General features: G+C 39.3%; 1 protein-coding gene across 6 annotated transcripts in view; it reads left to right on the plus strand.

Annotated features, from left to right (window-relative positions):
* DYNC1I1 (dynein cytoplasmic 1 intermediate chain 1) overlaps window positions 1-20,617 on the plus strand; it is a 240,748-nt gene that overhangs the window by 207,733 nt on the left and 12,398 nt on the right. For all 6 annotated transcript variants that reach the window (XM_030550619.1, XM_030550615.1, XM_030550613.1 and 3 more), the window contains 2 exons: window positions 2,959-3,099; window positions 8,472-8,597. In XM_030550619.1, the coding sequence (XP_030406479.1) occupies window positions 2,959-3,099; window positions 8,472-8,597 (267 nt within the window). The remainder of the gene's footprint in view (window positions 1-2,958; window positions 3,100-8,471; window positions 8,598-20,617) is intronic.

The raw sequence follows: 20,617 nt of genomic DNA on the forward strand, positions 1-20,617 counted from the left end.
AATAAAATACGAATAAATCCAATTTCAGTATTTCTTCAAAAATGAAATGTTGATTGCAATCTACTGTGGATAGATTTTGTGCCTCTTAATCACATGCCATTTTGTGACATTTATGGTCTGTAGTACTGTATTTGTAGTGTATTTTCTCTGCATGAGAAAAATATTTGCCTATAAGCAATTGGGCGGACTTTGTTTCCTTTAAACACACAATTTTATACTACTGATAAGTTTTCTCCAGCAAATTTGTATGTCTGAAATCTTTGAAACCAGCACAATTTACAATGAAAATATAAAATACTGCATGCTCTGTGTATGTGTTTTGTAGACATTATGGAGTTACATGACCTGCTCTGAATTCTATTTGCAGGCTTTCAGATGAAGATATTAGCTCCCAAGTATCTTTTATAATACTTCTGTCTCCTCAAAACCCTGATCATCACTTAGCCCCCAGTTCTGCAAACACACATATGCTTAATTTTAAGCACACATGGCGTCCCATTTACACTTCGATGGGATATTCATGTGCTTTTCCTTATTTGGGGAAGAATTTGCTCTTGCTATTTTTGTTTGTTTGTTTTTGCAACACTAAGACTCCAGAAAACAATATTTAACCTTTTTAGAAAGAGTGCACATCCAACTGAGGTAACTCCTCTTCTTGCGCTCCAACTTACAAATAAACAAAATATTTGTTACATTTATGAAATAACAAAAATATAAGGCCAAATGTGAACATTTGATCCTGCTGCCACTGGAAGTCAGTGGCTAAACTTCCATTGACACAAACAGTGTTAAAGGAGGCCAATGCCTTTGTGTTTTAAAAAGACACTGTCATGTAATTAAAGCTGCAAATATACTGTTATAAAACCTATGGGGGGTAGAAATGTTTTCATTCATTCTTTTTATATTGCAATGAAAACACATACATTCCTTGGCAGTGTGTGTACGTGTTTTGTGTGTACGCTCACAGACACTGTGGAGGACTATATACATACACACACATATAAATAAAACCTAAACATGACAGCAATGTGTAATGCAGGATGATAGAAAATGAAACAAATGAAGTAGAGTTGAAGCTGAACACTCTGTTTTTGTTGACAAAAATTAATAAAATGCAAAAAGAAACAGCATAATAAGTAAAAATTCAGTTCCTTCACTTTTAGAAATACTGGTGATATCAATAATGCAGGTAAGAAACTGTTCATTAAAAATATTATTTTTAATTTTGAAGTATTCTTCTAGATCCTGATCCAAACCCTACTGCAGTAAATGGGAGTCCTGTTGGCTTTGGATCAGGCCCTTAAATTGCAGTTTTTATATGCAAATCAGTTAGCGTCATCAATAGCTTATTAGCAAATAATTACAACTGCATGAGCTATTTCATGTGTTCCCAGCATTAATTTATGTTTTCTTTCCCTTGTTTTATCATCAGGACGGTGTATTTTGCAATGACCTTCTTCAGAAACCCCAAATATTTAAAACCAGTATAAAAATAGGCTAACAAATGTCTTTTGTATGTAGTGTTGTTGTAGCCCAATGGGTCCCAGGATATCAGAGAGTCAAGGCGGGTGAGGTAATATATTTTATTGGACCAACTTCTGTTGGTGAGAGACAAGCTTTCAAGCCTGAAGAAGAGCTCTGTGTAAGGTTCAAAGCTTTTCTTTCTCACCAACAGAGAAGTTGGTCTAATAAAAGATACTACCTCACCCACCCTGTCTCTCTGAGGGTCTTCTGTGTAATACTTTACCTGTCAGTAATGTCCCTTTACAAGTGTAGGGTATAATCATAACTTTGAATTCTCATGTTCCCTTCCTTCAGATCTCTATCATACCCTGCTTATAAAGGCATTAAACCAAACCCAAAGAGCTGTTACAGACAGCTGAGTGGATAAGGAAGACACTTTAAAAAAAAATCCCATTGTTTAGATTTCTGTCACAGGCTATGAGAATATTTAATTTCTCTTATCTCTGGAGTTTTCATTATCATTTAAATTTTATTTTACATTAATTGATCAGGGATTAGTGAAGGTATTATGCAAAAATTAGAATAAGAGAAGCCAGATGTAATGAATAATTCATTGTGTCCAATTACATTTTATTTCTGGTGTACTTCAAACTTGCCTCTGACTTCTAAGGTGTTTTGAAATGACAATGTTCTCTTAAAATAAGATCTGCACCACTTGATTTATGTAGCAACTATAGTCTCCCTGCTTCCCCTCCCCCCATTTTAAAATTGAATTCTAACCACTTTGGGACTATCCAGCTACTATCGCTGGAATAATCTGAATCACCTGGGAAAGAAGAGGAGGCACTGGCAGAGTGAGAGTAATATTTGCTGTCGAAATGACCCCATGAAGCAGCAGACAAAGAATTCAGCGAGGCAACCCTTTGATATCGCGTTACCCGGCAGTCGGTCGCTCCCCTTAGCAATACCCCCTGTCTGGGACATAGCAAAGGCTGCTAATTGGCCGCTGCAATAGTGCAAGCGCCGCTAGGTGGCAGGCTCTGCCTTTCCGTGCAAGGAGCCCCCATGGGCGGCTGCTCCCTGGGAATCTCGTGATCCTTATCAGGTCAGCCCACAGAGCTGATTTATTTGTGTGAGCGACGTGCAAAGCGCTCCCTCGCCCAGAAACACCCCCCCCCCCGCCCAAAATAGGCCCGGGAGCTAAGGGGCAGCAGCGCTATTACCTGTGTGTAATGTCTCGATCTATACTGGAGGCTGCTCAGCAGCTCCCCACCCAATCACCCCGTTGCCCCCCCTCCCGCCCCACTGTATTTTATTTATGCCACTGGACAGTTGTTGCCCCATTAAAGCTCCAGTCCCACCTTCTGCAGGGACCTTTCATCTGGGGAAGTTTTATGACACTTGGTAAATGTGCAAAGTTTTTAATTAGACTCGCCAGACAGCCCGAGGCAGCACTAGCGCCACGAAGTCTTCATGCTTCTCTCTGCTTTACAGCACAACAAGCCGCTCTACTCCTTTGAAGACAATGCAGACTATGTCTACGATGTCATGTGGTCACCAGTGCATCCCGCGCTCTTTGCCTGTGTGGACGGGATGGGGCGCTTGGATCTGTGGAACCTGAATAATGACACCGAGGTGAGGCGGGGTGGCGAGGGGAGCCCTTAACCCTGCGCGGGCCGGGGTGGGGGAGAGGAGGAGAGAGATCCCTGCCTCTGCCCCCAAACACTCTCCGTCTTGTGCCCTCCAAGGGACGCTGAACTCCCCCACTCCCTGTATGTTTCAACCATCATTAGCCTGCCCGCCTGGTATGTTTCAGGAGACACTAATCTCCCCCTTCCTGTACGTTTAAGAAATATGGAATCTCTCTCGGCCCCGGAATGGTTCAAGGCTCCTTGTATGTTTCAAGTTAAATTTACGGGAGAAGGGAAATAATGCAATCCCCATTCAAAAAATCAAGCATAGAGCAGCAAATAGATAACGTTTCGCCTATTTGGGAAGGATACTCCCTGTCTTTGGATTTATTTCAAGGCAGATTTTAACAATCTCTTCCATTTTGTGTTTTCCCTTTTGGCAAACGGTTTCAGTGAGACATTTAAAATCCCACTGTCTCCCATCCTTCAGATTGTCACAGCTTAACAGCCCTGTACCAACACCACAGACCTGCCAAGTCTCACTCAGGTGGAGTGTGAGACTTCCTCGTTTGGGACCGATTTTAAGGCAGCTTTATAAATCGCTCACTCTTTTTGGATGAAGGATTGTTTTTACTTCATTATTATTGTTTCTTTATTTATTATTAATAATTATTATATTTGGTTTCTGTTATGTCTTCAGTCTATTTTAGTGGAACAATAACTCGCCTTCATAATTTTTTCCCCCAACATCTCTGGCAAATTGTTACAGCTTGACAGCCCCGTAACAGTACCTCCAACCTGCTAGGAACTTAATGATGCCCATGTGTTACCCACCACCTCTTACATTTCTTTCAACCCCATTGAAACAGAAAGGGCTAATAAGAGAACTCTTTGCAAAGGTGAAGTATCAAATACTGTACTTAAAAACCAAGCAGCCTCCTTCCTAAATATAGATAGTATGGATTTTGTGTTCCTCTTTATTTTTATGTTTTGGTATAATTTCAATCAGAAAATGACTCCAGTTGTTTAAAAATATTTCTAGGTATTAAATGAATGAGTACAATCTTGATTTGAATTTTCCTTTGATGAATCTTTGCTATAAGAACCATCACTGTTCTAAATAACCAGTGTGTTTTGATTATACCAGTAAGATTCATATTTTTCCATCACCCAAGCACTAACTGTTTATTTTCAATGGCATAGTACAAAAGCAGAAAACAAAACAAAAAAAATCAGTCTAAAACTAAGGTCACATTTTAATGGACAAGTTATTTTCATTTTCTAAAACAAACGATGAGAACAAATGACAATATTTTCCCCATTTCCTACAATATTTCTTTAAAGTTAGATCATTTATGACTGTGTCTTTCATGTAACCATGATAGATATACATTTCAGCCAAAATAAAATACAAGTGCAGTTTATGGTCTCCAAATCAGTGCTGCTTGTCATAAATAAGTGTGGACAGGTAAGAAGAACAAACGCTGAAAACTGTATTGTCACGTGGAGCAGCCATGCCTTTTGAAGTGTTCTGAGCAGGAAGTACTGCAGCCTTTTTAATTAGAAAGCATACAGCTGGAGGATATCCAGGAGGACTCTCCTCAGAATTTCTTTTGGGGAGGGAAGGAACTTATCCTTCAGGTGTTCTCATTAATGCCACTTTAACAACATAAAAACCAGTTAACATTTCAAAAAGAAAAAAATAACCCTTTCAGGTAACATCCTGACCCCTCCGAAATCAATGGGGACTTTGCTGTTGCCTTCAGTGGCACCAAGATTGCACCGCAAGTAATTACCATGAGCTGCCTGGTTCTGCTCCCATTGAAGCCAGTGAGCTGGATCATGCCCTATATGACCAGGCTTACAGATAAATTTTGAGTAAGAAAAGGCAAATGCGCATCCACAAAAATGAATTCAGAGTTTGTTTCTGCATTCTGTACACACCCTCAGCCACCAGCCATTTCACAAAGAATATTAATTCATAAGGGTCAAAATCAACTCTCACATAAGTGTGAATCTCTGTTGAAGTCAGTGGTATTATTACAGATTTACATCAGCATGAGAGCTGAATTTGGATCTGCGAAGAAAAAATTACTGTTCCAGTTCTTTAATAAGCAGTGATGGAATAACTTGAAAATGTTTAGAAATCATAAACTAGCATAAAGTAAAGCAATGGGAGGTTTGGATTTGCAAGGAAAGCAAATCTGATAGATAGTCAGAGAAAGAAAACCATACACAATTCTTTTAAAAATTACAACTGAAGGTGATCAATATTTTCTTTGACCCTTTGCCTGGTAGCTTAAAATTAAGTTATAATGATTATCTATAGTTGATTATTAAAGGATCTAAACGAATTATTCTGTTTACTAATGAAAAATCTTTGTCAGAGTTTTATTAATTAGTCATTTAATAAAAATGAGATGACTAACCTGGGAAATTCTTGGGACTCCTTAGCTGCGTTTAAACATACAAAACTTCCTAGTAATAGATGTCAAATACAGTTGGAGGAAAATAACAAATATATTAATGGCTTTTAATGAGATCTACTGATGAAAAGTGCTATATAAAAGGTTGGTTATTATTATTATTAATAATTAAGTTTTTTGTTTATTTGATTTTAGGAAATCAGCTGCATTAATGTTTAGTTATTTTGAAAACTGATGGAGAAAATATTTTTTAGATAACTTATAAAAAGCCTTCCAATTTCTTAAAATATAATACAATTTCTACTAGTCATCTTCTCTATATTTATTTATTTCATTTTAATTTATTAAAAGTGCCTAACCCAAACTCTAGATGCTTTTTGATCCAAATGACCATAATCTTTTGACTATTCTCACAATCAAACTTTAAAAGAGGGCAGAACTAATCACATGTAGCATTCTGGTTTGTGGATAACGCATTTGGTTTTTGTAATAACAATGAAAGTTATCATATTTGATTTATTTAACATCAACACACCCCACCCCCCAGCACTTCCTTACTCCCCTGCAAATTGTATAATATTTTTAGAGGTATCAGTATGTCAGATTTACAGTTAAATTTAGGATGGAAGATCCTAATTTCCCAGTAGTGTGTCCACAACATTTTTTCTTGCTTAGCTTAAAGGTAGAATCAGCATCTAGGTTATTGCTCAGTCATCTCTATTGTTTACTGTTCAAGAATTATTGATATTTTTCCACTTTGATGCTCTGTTATGTTGCTTTCAACAATATTTTATTTTGCATGGCTTGTGTACTCTGGCTCTGAAACTATGTAGATGGCATTTATTTTGTGAAATAGATACGAAAGATATCTCTAAACAGTTATTTTTAACACCACATAAGCAACAAAAATTAAAAGGTGAATTATTAGTTGTTGGTTTTTTTTTTGTGACTAATCTCTCAGTCTATTATCTGCTAAATTCATATGCCAAAATGGCTATGATCTGACAAGTGTCAGTTTATAACTTTAGATAATTTATAAAGTATTTTAAAATATAACTTTAAAAACATAACTAATGGTGTCATATAACCGTTCTAAGGTAAATTCACATCTTTGAAATGTTAAATAGGTGTGTGTAATTTAAACTATCATTATTCAAAGCAGTCAAATCTATTTTAAGCTAATGTAGAATAACTATATATCTCTTTATATAAAAGAAAAAGGAGAAGTATTCAAATATTTTAGAACAATTGCATGATTGCTTTGATGCTGTTAGATAAATTTGTTGAGTGAGAATGATTTTTACTAAATCATTAGAAGATTTTAATTTATAGGACCCTGAATTGGTCAGCATTCCTGTTGTTTATTTTTCTGTGCAACATAGGAATAATGCTATATTAACCCAAAACAGAGGTAGAGCACCTGTATATATTTCAGCATTTGGAAAGGCAAAGCAGAAATTCTGTGTCTGAAACATACTCCTTTGAAAGAACTTGTATATCTTTGATCTACTAATTTTCTGAGAAACAAAACTAACTGGTGAAATAGATTAAGTAACTGCCCTAGTGTTCAGTTTTGTCTGTTTGAGGATTTTATCTATAAATTATATAAAATTAACATAGCCTTAGAAGTGAATTGCAGAGACTTCAGTGATGAGGAGGGTGAAGCATATTATCACATGATAGTTTTTATTGCTACTTTATGCCAGGTAATTGGCCTAATAACTCATACATGAGATGAGGAGTTACAGGAAATGCCATCTTTCATTGGTCATATAGCATTGATGGGACCTAGGCCTGAACCAATGAAGAGAGAAGCTCAGTGGTTTATTTGCATTTGAATACTTCTTTATTGGGGGAGAAGGGCGGGGCAGGGAAGAAGATGTAGTAATCTCATGCTTTCAGATTGCTGTCCAACATTATTTCTGAATTACTGTGTAAGCAGATCTATTCTAACTTCTTTTGGGAGGTTCAAGGGCACTGTAGTGCAGTAGTTTACAGGGATGAAGGTTTAGCACGCCAACCCTGTTGTTCTGAGGTTCTAGTTTGGTTCTGCAGCCTTTAGTCAGAGTCTGTAACAAAGGGGACTGAGTGAATTTCCAGATCTTGAGGTGCTAGGTAAATAGCCGAGTTTTCGAATAATTGTTCTGCTGCACAAGTGACTATGAACGGTTATTGACTGTAGCTGGAGTCTCCCAGGCAGGCTGCAAAGGCTCAGCTTCCTACTCTCACCAATACCTCATGCCATTTAACGCCGTGGTTTATTTCATGAACAGCACATTAACAGTACGTACACATATGCACGTGTGTATCTTCCACTACATTGCCTTACTTTAACAGATAGCCTTGCATTTACACTTAGACTTATTAACATAAATACATCTACCTAGTATCGAAACTACAATTGTCTTGTTTTGAACTGCTTTTCTTCTGTTTCTGTCCTACCTTGCCACTGAAATACAAAACTGCAACCAAAACATTGACATAGGTCAGTAAAATACGGTTTTCATAAACGCTGCTACCTTTCTGTGAATTTTCAAACCTCGTTCTAATATTATCTTTAAGCTTATGAATTCCTGACACTCAGTTGATTCTTAACTCACTTCTTGATCAGAAGTCAGTGCATGTTGAGAAACAAGCTGCTACGGTTTTGCATGTCTCCAGCCAGGAAAAAAAATATTTGTGTCACTCACTGCCCATTTACTGTGAAAAAGTCTCCCTTACACCTCCCAAACAGTCTGTTTCAATCTTCCCACCTCCCATAACTCAATAGAGCATGTGACAGAAGAAACAGTTAATCTTTTCTTTCCTCCCCCTGCACAAGGGATGTATGTTACCTCATGCAATTCTTAGGGACTTGTGATTCATCCACTGAAACAATAACATTCTAAACTGGCATATTTGACGCACTCACAGCATGATTTCATTAACATCATTATTATTGATGCAATAGGTTCCAACAGCCAGTGTGACAATTGAAGGAGCTTCTGCCCTCAATCGTGTTCATTGGGCCCAGGCTGGGAAAGAGGTAGCAGTTGGAGATTCAGAAGGCCGCATCTGGATCTATGATGTTGGAGAGGTACTTGTTCTTTTTTATTTATTTATTTGTTTGTTTGTCATATTTGTCCAATATTTGTCATACCACTGAATGTTAGAAAACATCATACATTTATGTGCATGAGAAGAACACTTCCCTTTGGTGATCCAGGTGTTTTTTAATGGTGTCATTGTTTTGGAGTGCTGCACAACTTTGAAATGTACCTTTAAATACAGCTAAGTGTAGCTGTTAAATCCCAGATCTGAAGAAGAAATCTTGTTCAAATGTCTTGTGATTTATTCTCACTATTTATGTTTTAATGTCAACAGGTGTATGGTTTTTGGCTACATTTACTAGGGATAAAAGAATATAAAACATGACAATATAAAAGGTTATAAAAGATATATAGTATAATATAATAATATTCCAAACACTCGCCTCTAGGATTCACCTTTGCATTGCAGTAACTCATATTTTGTGACCTGCTCCACTTTATCTACTGATATAGATTTTTCTCAACATGACATCAAAGCACCAGTCAGTATCCCTGATACCATTGCCTGAATATTTACAGTGGCTCCACAACAGAAAACTGAGACGTAGTGGTTTGGGGGTTAGCAGATACATGTGTGGTGTGAAATACACTGCTACCTCGATGTAATGCCACCTGATATAAGTCGAATTTGGATATAACGTGGTAAAGCTGTGCTCCAGAGGGGCGGGGCTGCATATTCCAGTGGATCAAAGCAAGTTCAATATGACACGGTTTCACTTGTAACGCGGTAAGATTTTTTGGCTCCCAAGGACAGCACTTTATCGAGGTAGAGGTGCAGCAGGATAAATATTCCATGTTTTAAGGCTGTTTTCAATTTCCCCTACTACATACTACAAAAACTAAGCTGAAGTAGGTTGTGCATGGATGGAGCCTGTCTCTTTGTTGATGAATGCAGTATGAAATGTTCAGCCTGCATTACAATTCTTTGGAATAGTCAAGGGTGAATCTCTGAGCAATCAGCCTTTATGTAGAGAATTTGTTTTTCATCATTATCTGTGATAGGATACTGGGATATCCATCTCTACACAGTAGGGAAACATTACAGAATACATTGAGTATTATCTGTAACTTACACAAAGTGATTTTATGGCCTAGAGGAAAATTGCTTGAGCATGACTCATATTTTTGGATTGCATATGCTTTTGCAGGAGGTGCCTTTCCTCACAAATGGCTGCTGAAACTTCTTGCTATATAATTTCTAAATTGTCTAAAGTTATTACACTTAAATTTTGACTTCAGTGCTGGCATGGCAGGCTGTTTTATTTATTTATTATTTTTGTATTATTTCTCTGAAGTGATGGGTTTTTTTCCTTTCTAAGTGATATGACAGACTATTGCAATATTTGCAATGACAATATAGTCTGGTCTTGTCTATTGTCTAGAGTCTAGACAGGCTATAGAAATGTCTTTGACTTATCATACATCAAACCATTCATAAGGTTGTTTCTCCCTGCAAGATTAATCACGAGAAAATGGACTTTATCCAGAGGGAGTAATATTTACTTTTTTTTCTCTTTTTTTCCTGCATAATCAGAAAAATCCTACCTTCAAAATAAATCACAGGGATACACTCCTCATGAAAAATAAAGGCATACTTATATTACCTGCAAAAAATGAGTAATCAGTATTCAGCTCTGAGAGACTAGATCAGTATTGTATAATGAAGACCAGTGATACTCAGACCTCAGTGGTGCAGGAGCCAAATTAGCGATCAACATTACCCAAAAGAGCCATGGTAGTGTGAATTCATTGTTTCATTCAGTATCGTTTTCCTTATTTTACATATGGGGAAATGAAGGAACAACAAGGATTCCTCCCCCACTCCCTTCCTCTCTCCATCCTCTCATGATTGCTGCCTCATTGATTCCCATTTCTGTTTTTTAAAAAGGGTTCAAGGGATTAATGATACCCTAGCAGGGCAACTTCTGTCATTACTAAGAGTCACTAGAGCTAGCCTAAATCAGATGCAGACACACGCAACAATCAGAGTGCCAGTTTAAATCACTAATAGGGATTCATACTGGTGGCCCTGAGAACAGAAGTTGAAGATAGTGAATAACAGCAGCTTAACTTATTACACCCCCATGTCAGTTCATAAAGAGCCCTCTTAAAAGTAATTCAGATGTAGGTACACTTAGGGCCTGATCTAACTCCTGTTGAGGTCAACAACATCATTGGATCAAGCCCTTAATAAGGGCATGATGCAGGAAGACACGTCTGCAGCCTTGTCAATGCTGCAAACTGTAGCAAACCATGGACACTGACTTCCTGGCAGATTGCCTTATCCAAGTAAAATGAAGCCTGCTGAAGAAAGACAAAAGCGCATTGAGGCTGGGAGTTCATTGCCTGTCCCTCCTTTCCTAGCTGTTCCCTCCTTTCCTTTCCCTTCATCTCTCCTCACCCTGCCACACAGAGCATGGGAGTGCGAATAACCTCAAGACGGGAAAAAATGCCCCTCGTGACACCCTGAACTGGGAGGAGGAGTCACTGAACTCCAACGTAAGGGCAAGGTGTTTAGAAAGCAAAAGCTGACAATCTTACCAGAACCCACTGATTCTATACTTACTGGACTATCTAATTCTTATCTAAACTCCTCTTGGCCTCCCACTGCCTGGATGGATTGTCTAAGCTGTCTAGCTATTTATTCCTCACTGGGCATCTGAGTGTCTCTGTTAGGGATGAGTCCTGCACCAGTGTAGTCAATGGAAGCTTTGCTATTGCTTTGAATGGGAGCAGGCCCTTAATCTGGAGCATTGTCTCCATTGCAGGAGTGCTCCTCAGCAGCTTTCCTCTTTTCTTCAGCATATCATGGACAAGAGGGGCCTCCCGCCGTGTGCTTTGGCCTATTGGGATCTGCCCTCCCTGCCCATCTTTTTAAACTGTCTCAGTCCAAGTGGTTTTCGCATGGCTCCTCTCTTCTTTTTCAGTGGCTGACTTCTGAAACAGAGCTGTTAGTAGAGAAATCTGGATATTTTAAGGCCATGGGCCCTTTAAAATTCACCCATAACTATAGTGAGTCATAATCCGCATCCATTAGTGCCAGGGCACACTGTGCTCTGAAGTAGAAGAGTCTTGCTCAGAAGGCAGCAGGCTCCTTTGCAGAGATCCTACATGTATTCAGCAAAAATAGTCAGATACCATATTTTTCATATTTTCCCAGTCTTTAAAACCTACCCTATTCTTCTTCTTGTTACATTCCAGGTAGTCCCCACTTAATGTCCCCTCGCTTAATGTTGTTTTGATCTTACATCCCTGCTCCATTACAGAACACGCTCGTTTAAACAATGCTCCCTATAACGTCGTTTGGCCGCCTGCTTTGTCCATGGCTGGCAAACACACACACACACCCCAGCACCTCCCGCCCACCAGTGGACCCTGCGGATCAGCACCATCCCCCTGCTCCTCCGCCTTCTGCCCGCAGCAGTCAGCTGTCTTGGAGCATTCAGGAGGCTGGGGGGAGTAGCCAGGACGCAGCGCACAGCCTCCCCCTCCCTCCCTTGTCTCTTGAATGCCGCAAACCAGCTGATTGCTGTGGGCAGGAGGCAGTGGAGGGAGTGAGGAGGCTATGCGCTGGGTCCTCACTTCTCCCCCCCGCTTCCTGAATGCTGTAAGACAGCTGATTGCTGCAGTCAGGAGGCGGGGGGAGCAAGGGGAAGGTGCTGATCTGCGGGGTTCGCCAGCGGGCAGGAGGCATTGGGGGGAGGCATAGGAGAGCTGATGGGGGTGCTACCAGCCTGTTTAATACCTGTATTACATTGCTTGTTTAAAATTGTTTAAAACTTATACAGGGTACCTATCTTAAATTGCTTGTTTAAAATTGTGTAAAAAGTATATAGTGCCTTTTGCCTGGCAAAAAAAAAAAAAAAATTCCATGGAACCTAGACCCCCCATTTACATTCATTCTTATGGGGAAATTGGATTTGCTTAACATCGTTTCGCTTAAAGTTGCATTTTTCAGGAACATAACTACATGTTAAGTGAAGAGTTACTGTACCACATTTGATTGGCCATAATGTTCCTAAATGGTGGTTTCTTGTGGCCACAGTTCAAGAAGGATGTTAATAAATTGGAGAAGGTTCAGAGAAGAGCCACGAGAATGATTAAAGGATTAGAAAACCTGCATTATTAGTGATAGACTCAAGGAACTCAAACTATTTGTCTTAACTAAAAGAAGGTTCGGGGTGACTAGACTGGTAGAAATATTTAATATATGGGCTCTTCAGTCTAGCATAGAAAGGCGTAACATGATCCAATGGCTGGAAGTTGAAGCTAGGCCAATTCAGGCTGGAAATAAGATGTACATTTTTAACAGTGAGAGTGATTAACCATTGGAACAGTTTACCAAGGGTCCTGGTGGATTCGCTATCACTGAAAATTTTTAAATCAGGATTGGATGTTTTTCTAAAAGATCTGCTCAAGGAATTATTTTGGGGAAATTCTATGGCCTGTGTTATACACGAAGTCAGGCTAGATGATCACAATGTCTCTTCTGGCCTTGGAATCTATGAATCTATGAACCGGAAAAAGAAGATACATTGAGTTGAACAACATCATCCAAAAGCACAATAGTGTTTAAAATCATATTTCGTAAAATAATAAAATCTACTTTTCCTACACAAATGAACTGGGGCACAAAACTAACATGACAAGCTTGGGACAGAGCAGGAAACTTATTTTGATATCAAATGAAAGTGATGAGGTTCTTATCTTGTTAGTTCCATCACTGTTTTTATTCTCCTCTAGAGAGCAGTAGAATTTGCATCTGTGATTTCTAGTTAAAATATATGGTGTTTAGTGAGTGCGTCATGTGGCCTGTCTGCAAATATCAGATCTAGGGCCCAAACCTGCATTCCTTGCTTAGTCAGAATTCCCTTTGAGATCACAGATGTTTTGCCTGGGTAAGGATTTTAGGATAAGGCCCTTTTGTTTTGACAGGTCATCAGTCCATGATCTTTATGACATCACAAGTGCAGAAACATGGGTGATGAGACAGAGCCCATGACCACTGAGTTAAAAATAATCGGATATTTTCAGTTAAACCAGATAATATTGTCTTTTACAGTACGTACTTTTAGTTGTTTGAGTTCGGCATCGTGTCTGAAAAAACTGAACACATTTATTTTCACAGTGAGGGGTCTATTTTCTCCTCCATGCTTGTGTTTTATGCCCATTAGCATTAATGGGAGTCATGCACATGCTTCCAGGGGAGAATAGACTTAAATAATTCATATATATGTGCACAGGTGTTGTGGTTTGTGAGAACAACTTGGAGATCAGTAGCTAATGGCTTAAAAAATCGAGGGGGAAAAATCAGATTGTCTCAGTGTGGCAGGATCTGAAACATATTTAATTTAGACAGAGAATATAAACAATCATTTTTAATGAGAGTTAGTTTCTGTTAGATTGGAAATATTCACTTCCATAAGACTTATAATTGAGATATATTTTTTAAAAAGGCTGTATGTAAAATGTACCGTGAATCAATTTAGCTTCTGTAGTCTTACGGCATCTTTACTCAGTAGCCAGGGCTCTACAGGGTAACAGATGATTTTAGAACATGGACCACTGACTGTGGATTTATTCACATGTCCTGATGATTGATTGATAGACCTAACTAGATATATTTTATAGAAAGCTTGCTTCCATTGTGTATGCTTCAGTGATGTTACACAGATGCTGCTGTCATAAATATTCTCTATCAGTCATGTTTGCTGCTTATCTGAGTTAGAATGTTGTTTGTAGCTCCAGTTGTGAAAGCAGCAGCTTCTCTTCTACCTTCCATTATTTCTTTTTTCCATTAATCCTTTTGGGGCAGATGTTGTTTGCGGTGGGGGGGAAATATATGGAGATATACCTATCTCATTGAACTGGAAGGGACCTTGAAAAATCATCAAGTACAGTCCTTTGCCTTCACTAGCAGCACCAGGTACTGATTTTGCCCCAGATCCCTAAATGGCCTCCTTAAAGATTGAACTCACAAGCCTGGATTTAGCAGGCCAGTGCTCAAACCACTGAGCTATCCCTCCCTAGGAAATAGATACAACTTTCAAATCAATAATCTGTTAGTTGATGGTAGTAAAATATAGAACTTGAAAAAAAAAGAAAAAGCATTTTCAACACAAGGAGAGAAATTATGATCTAAAAGAGTGTTTGAAGTGGTAATTTAGAGGGGCAGATTATCATATATGACTTGTTTCATTAGACTAATTAACTAATGGAAATATCAGTGGTTCCATCTGTTTGGCAGGGTTATCAGACAGGTTAGGGTTAGTAGCAATCAGGATCCAACTGGAGAAAAGTAAGACATGATATTCTCCAGACTCCACCCACAAACCAACTTCCACCCCTTGGAGACACCAAAAAGAGAAATCATTCACAGTAAACTGTGCAGAGCTTCATAAAAAGATAATCTCGCTGCTTTCTTGCATGCTTTGCTCAGCAGTGAAATACTTAACAGTGGTGATATTTAAATCATATTTATTACATTTCAGCATTAACTTCTGATTGAGATAAAAGGAGCAATTCACCTCTTTCAGCATGGTTGTTTCAGGTTTTATTCAGACTCAGGTATACATTGTGGCGCTGGTTTTATATGTGGTTCACATTCCGAAATGTATCGTTGCCACTGTAAGGGCTCAAGTTGTTATTATTTTAAAAATGAAGCAAATCTTAGATTCTGGAATTCAAGAAGGCAGCTACCAGAAAAAAAAAAGTACCAGCTCACCTAGACAAATCAGTCCAGTTCAGTCCCAAGCTATGACCCAGACTTGGCTGCTGGGGAAAATTCTGAAGAACCATTTTAATTTTTCCCCAGTGTTATAAAAATAAAGAGATGGGGGCAGGAGGGCTCACAGAGGAAGAAAAGATAGGATACAACAAATGCCTGCTTTTCACATGGCTTACACTTAGGCAATGATCATTTGCTTTATATGAAAAAGTGAGAGAACAGCTTTCCAGCCTATGCCTACTCATTTGTATTTTGTGTAGAAATAGTTGCACCAGTGACTGATGTATCCAGTGTTCACAAAGGTATTTTTGAAGTAGCTAAAATAAGAACTCCCTAATGAAAAAAATGCACTGGTTGGAAATGAGTCAGTTTAATTACTGTGTTTTATGAAAGCCATTACCCATTGCTGATTACTAGAGTGATAAAATCTTTAAGCTTTGGTAGCCTCCATAGGGGGTGAGCTGATCTAAGTAGTGCAAAGTCCAGTCATTATCACCCTAAATACTTGTGTTTCTCATTACAATATTCATTACCTTAGGTTACTTTGGATGCATTGGTGCGTTTCCCCAGTGGCGAAATAACACTATATTAAGTTAAAACTTAACATTTAATTCTGTTTTCCAGTTTCAAATCGGGCTTATCCGTATCCGTTCACAAATATACTTATGTGCGGGTATATATGGGAATAATGTCCACATCTTAAATGGTAAAAGAATGTGTTTTATCTTGTACCTTCAAACTCTCTCTTTCCTTCATCTGCATAGTTTCTGAGAGCCTCACACTCATTAATGGATTATGTTTTTAAGACACTCCTTTGAAATAGGGAAATATGCTCATTTTACACATGGGAAACTGAGGCACAAGGTAGCTTAAGTGACTGGCTCAAAGGCACACAAGAAATGTATAGCTTGACTGGGAACTGAACCTAGATACCCTCAGTACCAGGCCAGTGCCCCAGCCACTAGACCATGTTTCCCTTCCTCTTCCAGATTTGTCCTTTTTACTGCTTCACCTGCACTCTGCCCTGCCGACTCACATCCATTGCAGACTTCTCCTAGTGTTCTAAACCTTTGAGAAGCTTCAAACAGCTGCCATTGTTTTCAAGGTGATCTGCCAAAGGCTTTTTTAAAACCCAGAATTATGTTTATATCAGCATAGGTGCTGGAACTAGGGATGTTCCCGCACCCCCTGGCTCAAAGTGTTTTCCATTATATAGAGGGTTTATTGATTGCTGAGACTCATTCAGCCACCCCTATTGTACAAATTGTTCCAGCACCCCATATATCAGTTTTTGTTTCTTTAAAAAGACTTGAAATCTGTATGCATGGAGATTTCTAACAATTTTCTGCTTATTTACCGTATAAATATGAGAAATGGTAATTCTTACCTTGCCTGGTTACGCTGGAGTACTCCTTAGGAGTCTCAGGAAATGTGTTAGGTGAGCTTTATGCCTAACTGGCAGGAAGGGAGTTGGAATCTCTAAGAAAGATATCCTTTCTCTCAAATATCAGAGGGGTAGCCATGTTAGTCTCGATCTGCAAAGCACTGTGCTCCGATACGTTTGTTAGTCTATAAAGTGCCACAGAACTCTTTGCCGCTGTCTCTCAAATGTTAGCTAGGTATTGGAGTTAGAGGCATTAACAAAAACAACCGAAAATCCAGGTTTTAAAGAGTCTGATTAAAAGCCCTTTGAGACTCAATTGCTCAGCTTTCAATCTCTTATGATGTAACTTGTCACCAGTTCTCCAAATGTAGCATTTCACTAGGTCACCAAAGAGTTTGCCAGGGGAGACGAGACTTGGATTTCTATAATGAAACAAGAAGACATCCCCTAGTCCTTTTGCTGTATGATAAAGAAGCAAGAAATGGTTCAACTCCAAGTGTTTTGGTTATTGTGTCACATTTAAAACGGCCTCGTGTTTCCTCTTTTCCCCGCAAAGACCCAGAACCTCCCCTGTGGAGAGGGAGAGCGAACAAACCACATGTGACAGATGATAATCATGTAGCTTATTGAACTGCTAGTAGGTGCTCAGATGCTGTGGGAGAAGAGAGAATAGATGAGGGGGTCATCCTGTCCCCCATGGTAAAACCTGAAGGAGGACGAGCAAGGTCACAGATACCCTCCCACATCACCCAGCCTGGGGGTGAAGGGTAGGGGAGAAGATTTGCCCCCTTGCAGAAAAGGCAGTGGGGCTGCCAACAAACCTGACACATCCCTTTCTCTGGAGGTTCTGTGTATTTGTACTAGCTCAGGCCCCAGTTGTGGCTCCCCAGTTGTGGCAGCCCTGAAATCCTGTGAGGAGGTTTTGTGGAAAAAATAATGCAGACCCAGGCTTTTCTGAGTAAAGGAGGTACAATGGCAGCCTCGCCCAGTTTCCAGTCCCTCAGCACTGAGTTGTATTAAATACAGCAGAGCAGCCAAATGCTGACAGTGAAAACATGCACCTTCAAATAATCAATTAGTATACAGGAATAAAAAAAATTCACAGGAAGTTTCTGCCTCTCCCCACCCCCATTGTAAAAACCATTGTGAATGCATAGGCATAAGCCCTGTTTTAAATGTTAGGTTTTAACCTAAGATAATGTTATTCCACTAGGAAAACCCACCGATGCTTACGAGAAGAATGGGAGATGTGCATAGCTCGTATATAATGCAGAGTATCAATGGGAAAATACTTCATGCCGAATTCACTTAAATATATGTTAGTATGTGTGCAGTGCATTCATGCACTCTCATTGTGGGGATAAATGCTTCATGGAGATAAACCTTCTGATAGAAGAGTTAGTTTGTATAATTAATCTTCTGTGAGTTCAACAGCAATTTGGGTTCTGAGGGAGTCCTTAATTATGGTGTTAATTAGTTAATTACTTAATTAGTTATGGTTTGCAAAATTATGTTACATTTAATAGTACAAAGCTATTGAATTCATGATTTAGAAAAAGAGCCATTTAGCTTAAAAATCATAGCTGAGGATGCAGAGACATTCGGGGCCTTAATATATATACTACTCACCAGCTAAATTTGCACATCTGAAGTTTAATTTTTCTGTCTGATAGGTTGTGTCAGGCTGTCTGGAGTGGCTCACGACCATGAGTGCCAACGTCAGGGCAGACTATCAAGAACCCAGTAACAAGTGTGAACTCCTAAAGCACTATAACAGTCTTACCATGGAGTCACAGACAGTCCTCTTGGGATTCCAGTTTATCTTGCCATCCAGGCAAGCTGGACTTTATGATAGATGGTTCCTTACCCCAAAACTCACAACAATAATGAGGTTACTCCCAATCCCAAAGGACGAGTCACTTACCTCAGGTCAATTGTACTGAGATCTCAGAGCAAAGACAACACTTGTAGCCAATCCTGTAACAAACTCACTAAAGGTTTAGTAATTAGGAAAAAGAAATGAGAGTTGTTTACAAGGTCAAAGCAGGTAAACGTACACACATAAATGTGAGGCACTATTTTGAATTCTAAAGGTAATAGAAGCTTCCATAATAAGCAAGCTTTTATGCACTTTAGGGCTAACCCAAGCCAAGCAGCCTGGGGTTCTCTTGCTGATGTTTAGAAATCTTTGTCCAAATAGCATAAAGACACCGATTTCTCCTTAACATGAGTTTTTATGTCCTTCTCCCAAAATTCAAGCTGAGATGGGACACGGGCTTGTGCACGTACCCTCTTCAGGTGGTGTGTGGGTGGGAGCAATCAACAAAGTCTGTTGTCCAGAATTGCTTGTCTGATGTCATAGACCTTCTGTTGGGGAGGATATAACACCTCTTGTGGAAAACTAGCACTTCACACTTGGTAATGCTTCTCCCTGACTGTGAGGAAATTACAAACCTGGCAAACCTTTTTATAGTTCCAGAGCAAACATTACCTTATAACGTGTGATACAGGTACTATAAGTAAGATTAATACATGCAGCATCCAACAAGCATCCTATAAAATCTGAACACTAAATGCATTCTTGTAACTCTAATATTTATTTCAACAGTACTAACACACAGGTGAGCCAGACTGGTTTCCAGCTATGCATTTGTCAATGTTCAGTAAGGCCCAGGGCCTTGGCATGAGCTGGCATTTGGCCTGCCAGCATCACAGGTTGTATTGTATTGGTGTGTGTTCAGTGTCTATATAGTGTACTTTGAAGGACAGCAATGTGTCTTTAAAACAAAAATCACCTACTTCGTGGTGATGCTTTCAAAAAAATGAAATGTAAGTAATTGCAGCAGTTCTCATGCAAACCCCAAAAGTACTGTACAGCTAGTAGGCTGGGTTTGTTTGTGACAGTAGAACTCATTTGCAGGCCCCTTCCAGGTGAGAGTCCACTGAAAGCTGAGAAGTAGTGGAAAAGCCTCCACAATCCCTGTTCAACTAGGAACCCTAGACTGAGCCATGGATTCGTAGACTATACGGGACAGTTGTAATCTGACTGTTTGCATAACGCAGGCCATAGAACTTCTCCCAAATAATTCCTGTTTAAGATGGAGCAGTTAGAAAAACATCCAGTCCTGGTTTAAAAATCACTGGTGCTGGAGAATCCCCCAGAACCTTTGGGTGAGTTGTTCCAATGGTTAATTACACTCACAGTTAATGTGCCTGGAGGCTGGACAGCAGGGAAGGACAGTGCTGGCCTGGAGTGGGATGGGGCCAGGCCAACCAGTAGATGCATAATTCATTTCTTTTTCTAGGTGGCCTTGCCCTGAATTTCAAGCTGCTCTTCTCTAGTAGAACCCCAGAGGCAAATCTTCTTTCCATTGCAGCTGTCCTTCTTGGCACAGAGGGTGATATTTACATCCCCAATGGCCCATTGAGTTGAATATCCAGAATGGGTGACCCCAAGCATTCAAAAATCATGTCAGCCAAAATCATGAGATTTAAAAAAAAAATAGCTGTGGGGGTTTATTTGGTTTCTGGTTTTGAGCCCTTTGGTTTCACCTTTTTCAAGCTTTTCTCTGCAACCCTGAGAATTAGAAACACCCTTTTTAAAATGAATGCTGAGATCCTAATGAGCTTTACATAACTGCTGAGAGTCACATGGCTCCAGGATTTGGGACTTTAAGAAAAAACACTAAATATCCTGAGTCTTGCACTAAAATTGCAGCAATTAGCAACACTGAAAAATGGAAATTGAACTGGAACTGAGGATCTTATAGAAGACAGATGATGTTGGGGGTAGGGGAGTGTGTTTCACTCTGTTTGTGAAGCACTCGATACATTTATAGTGCTGTAGAAACTGTTAATAATAAATAACTTGGAAACCCTTGCTCCCCAGGACAGCC

This window comes from Gopherus evgoodei, chromosome 2, assembly GCF_007399415.2.
Source record: "Gopherus evgoodei ecotype Sinaloan lineage chromosome 2, rGopEvg1_v1.p, whole genome shotgun sequence".
NCBI lineage: Eukaryota > Metazoa > Chordata > Testudines > Testudinidae > Gopherus > Gopherus evgoodei.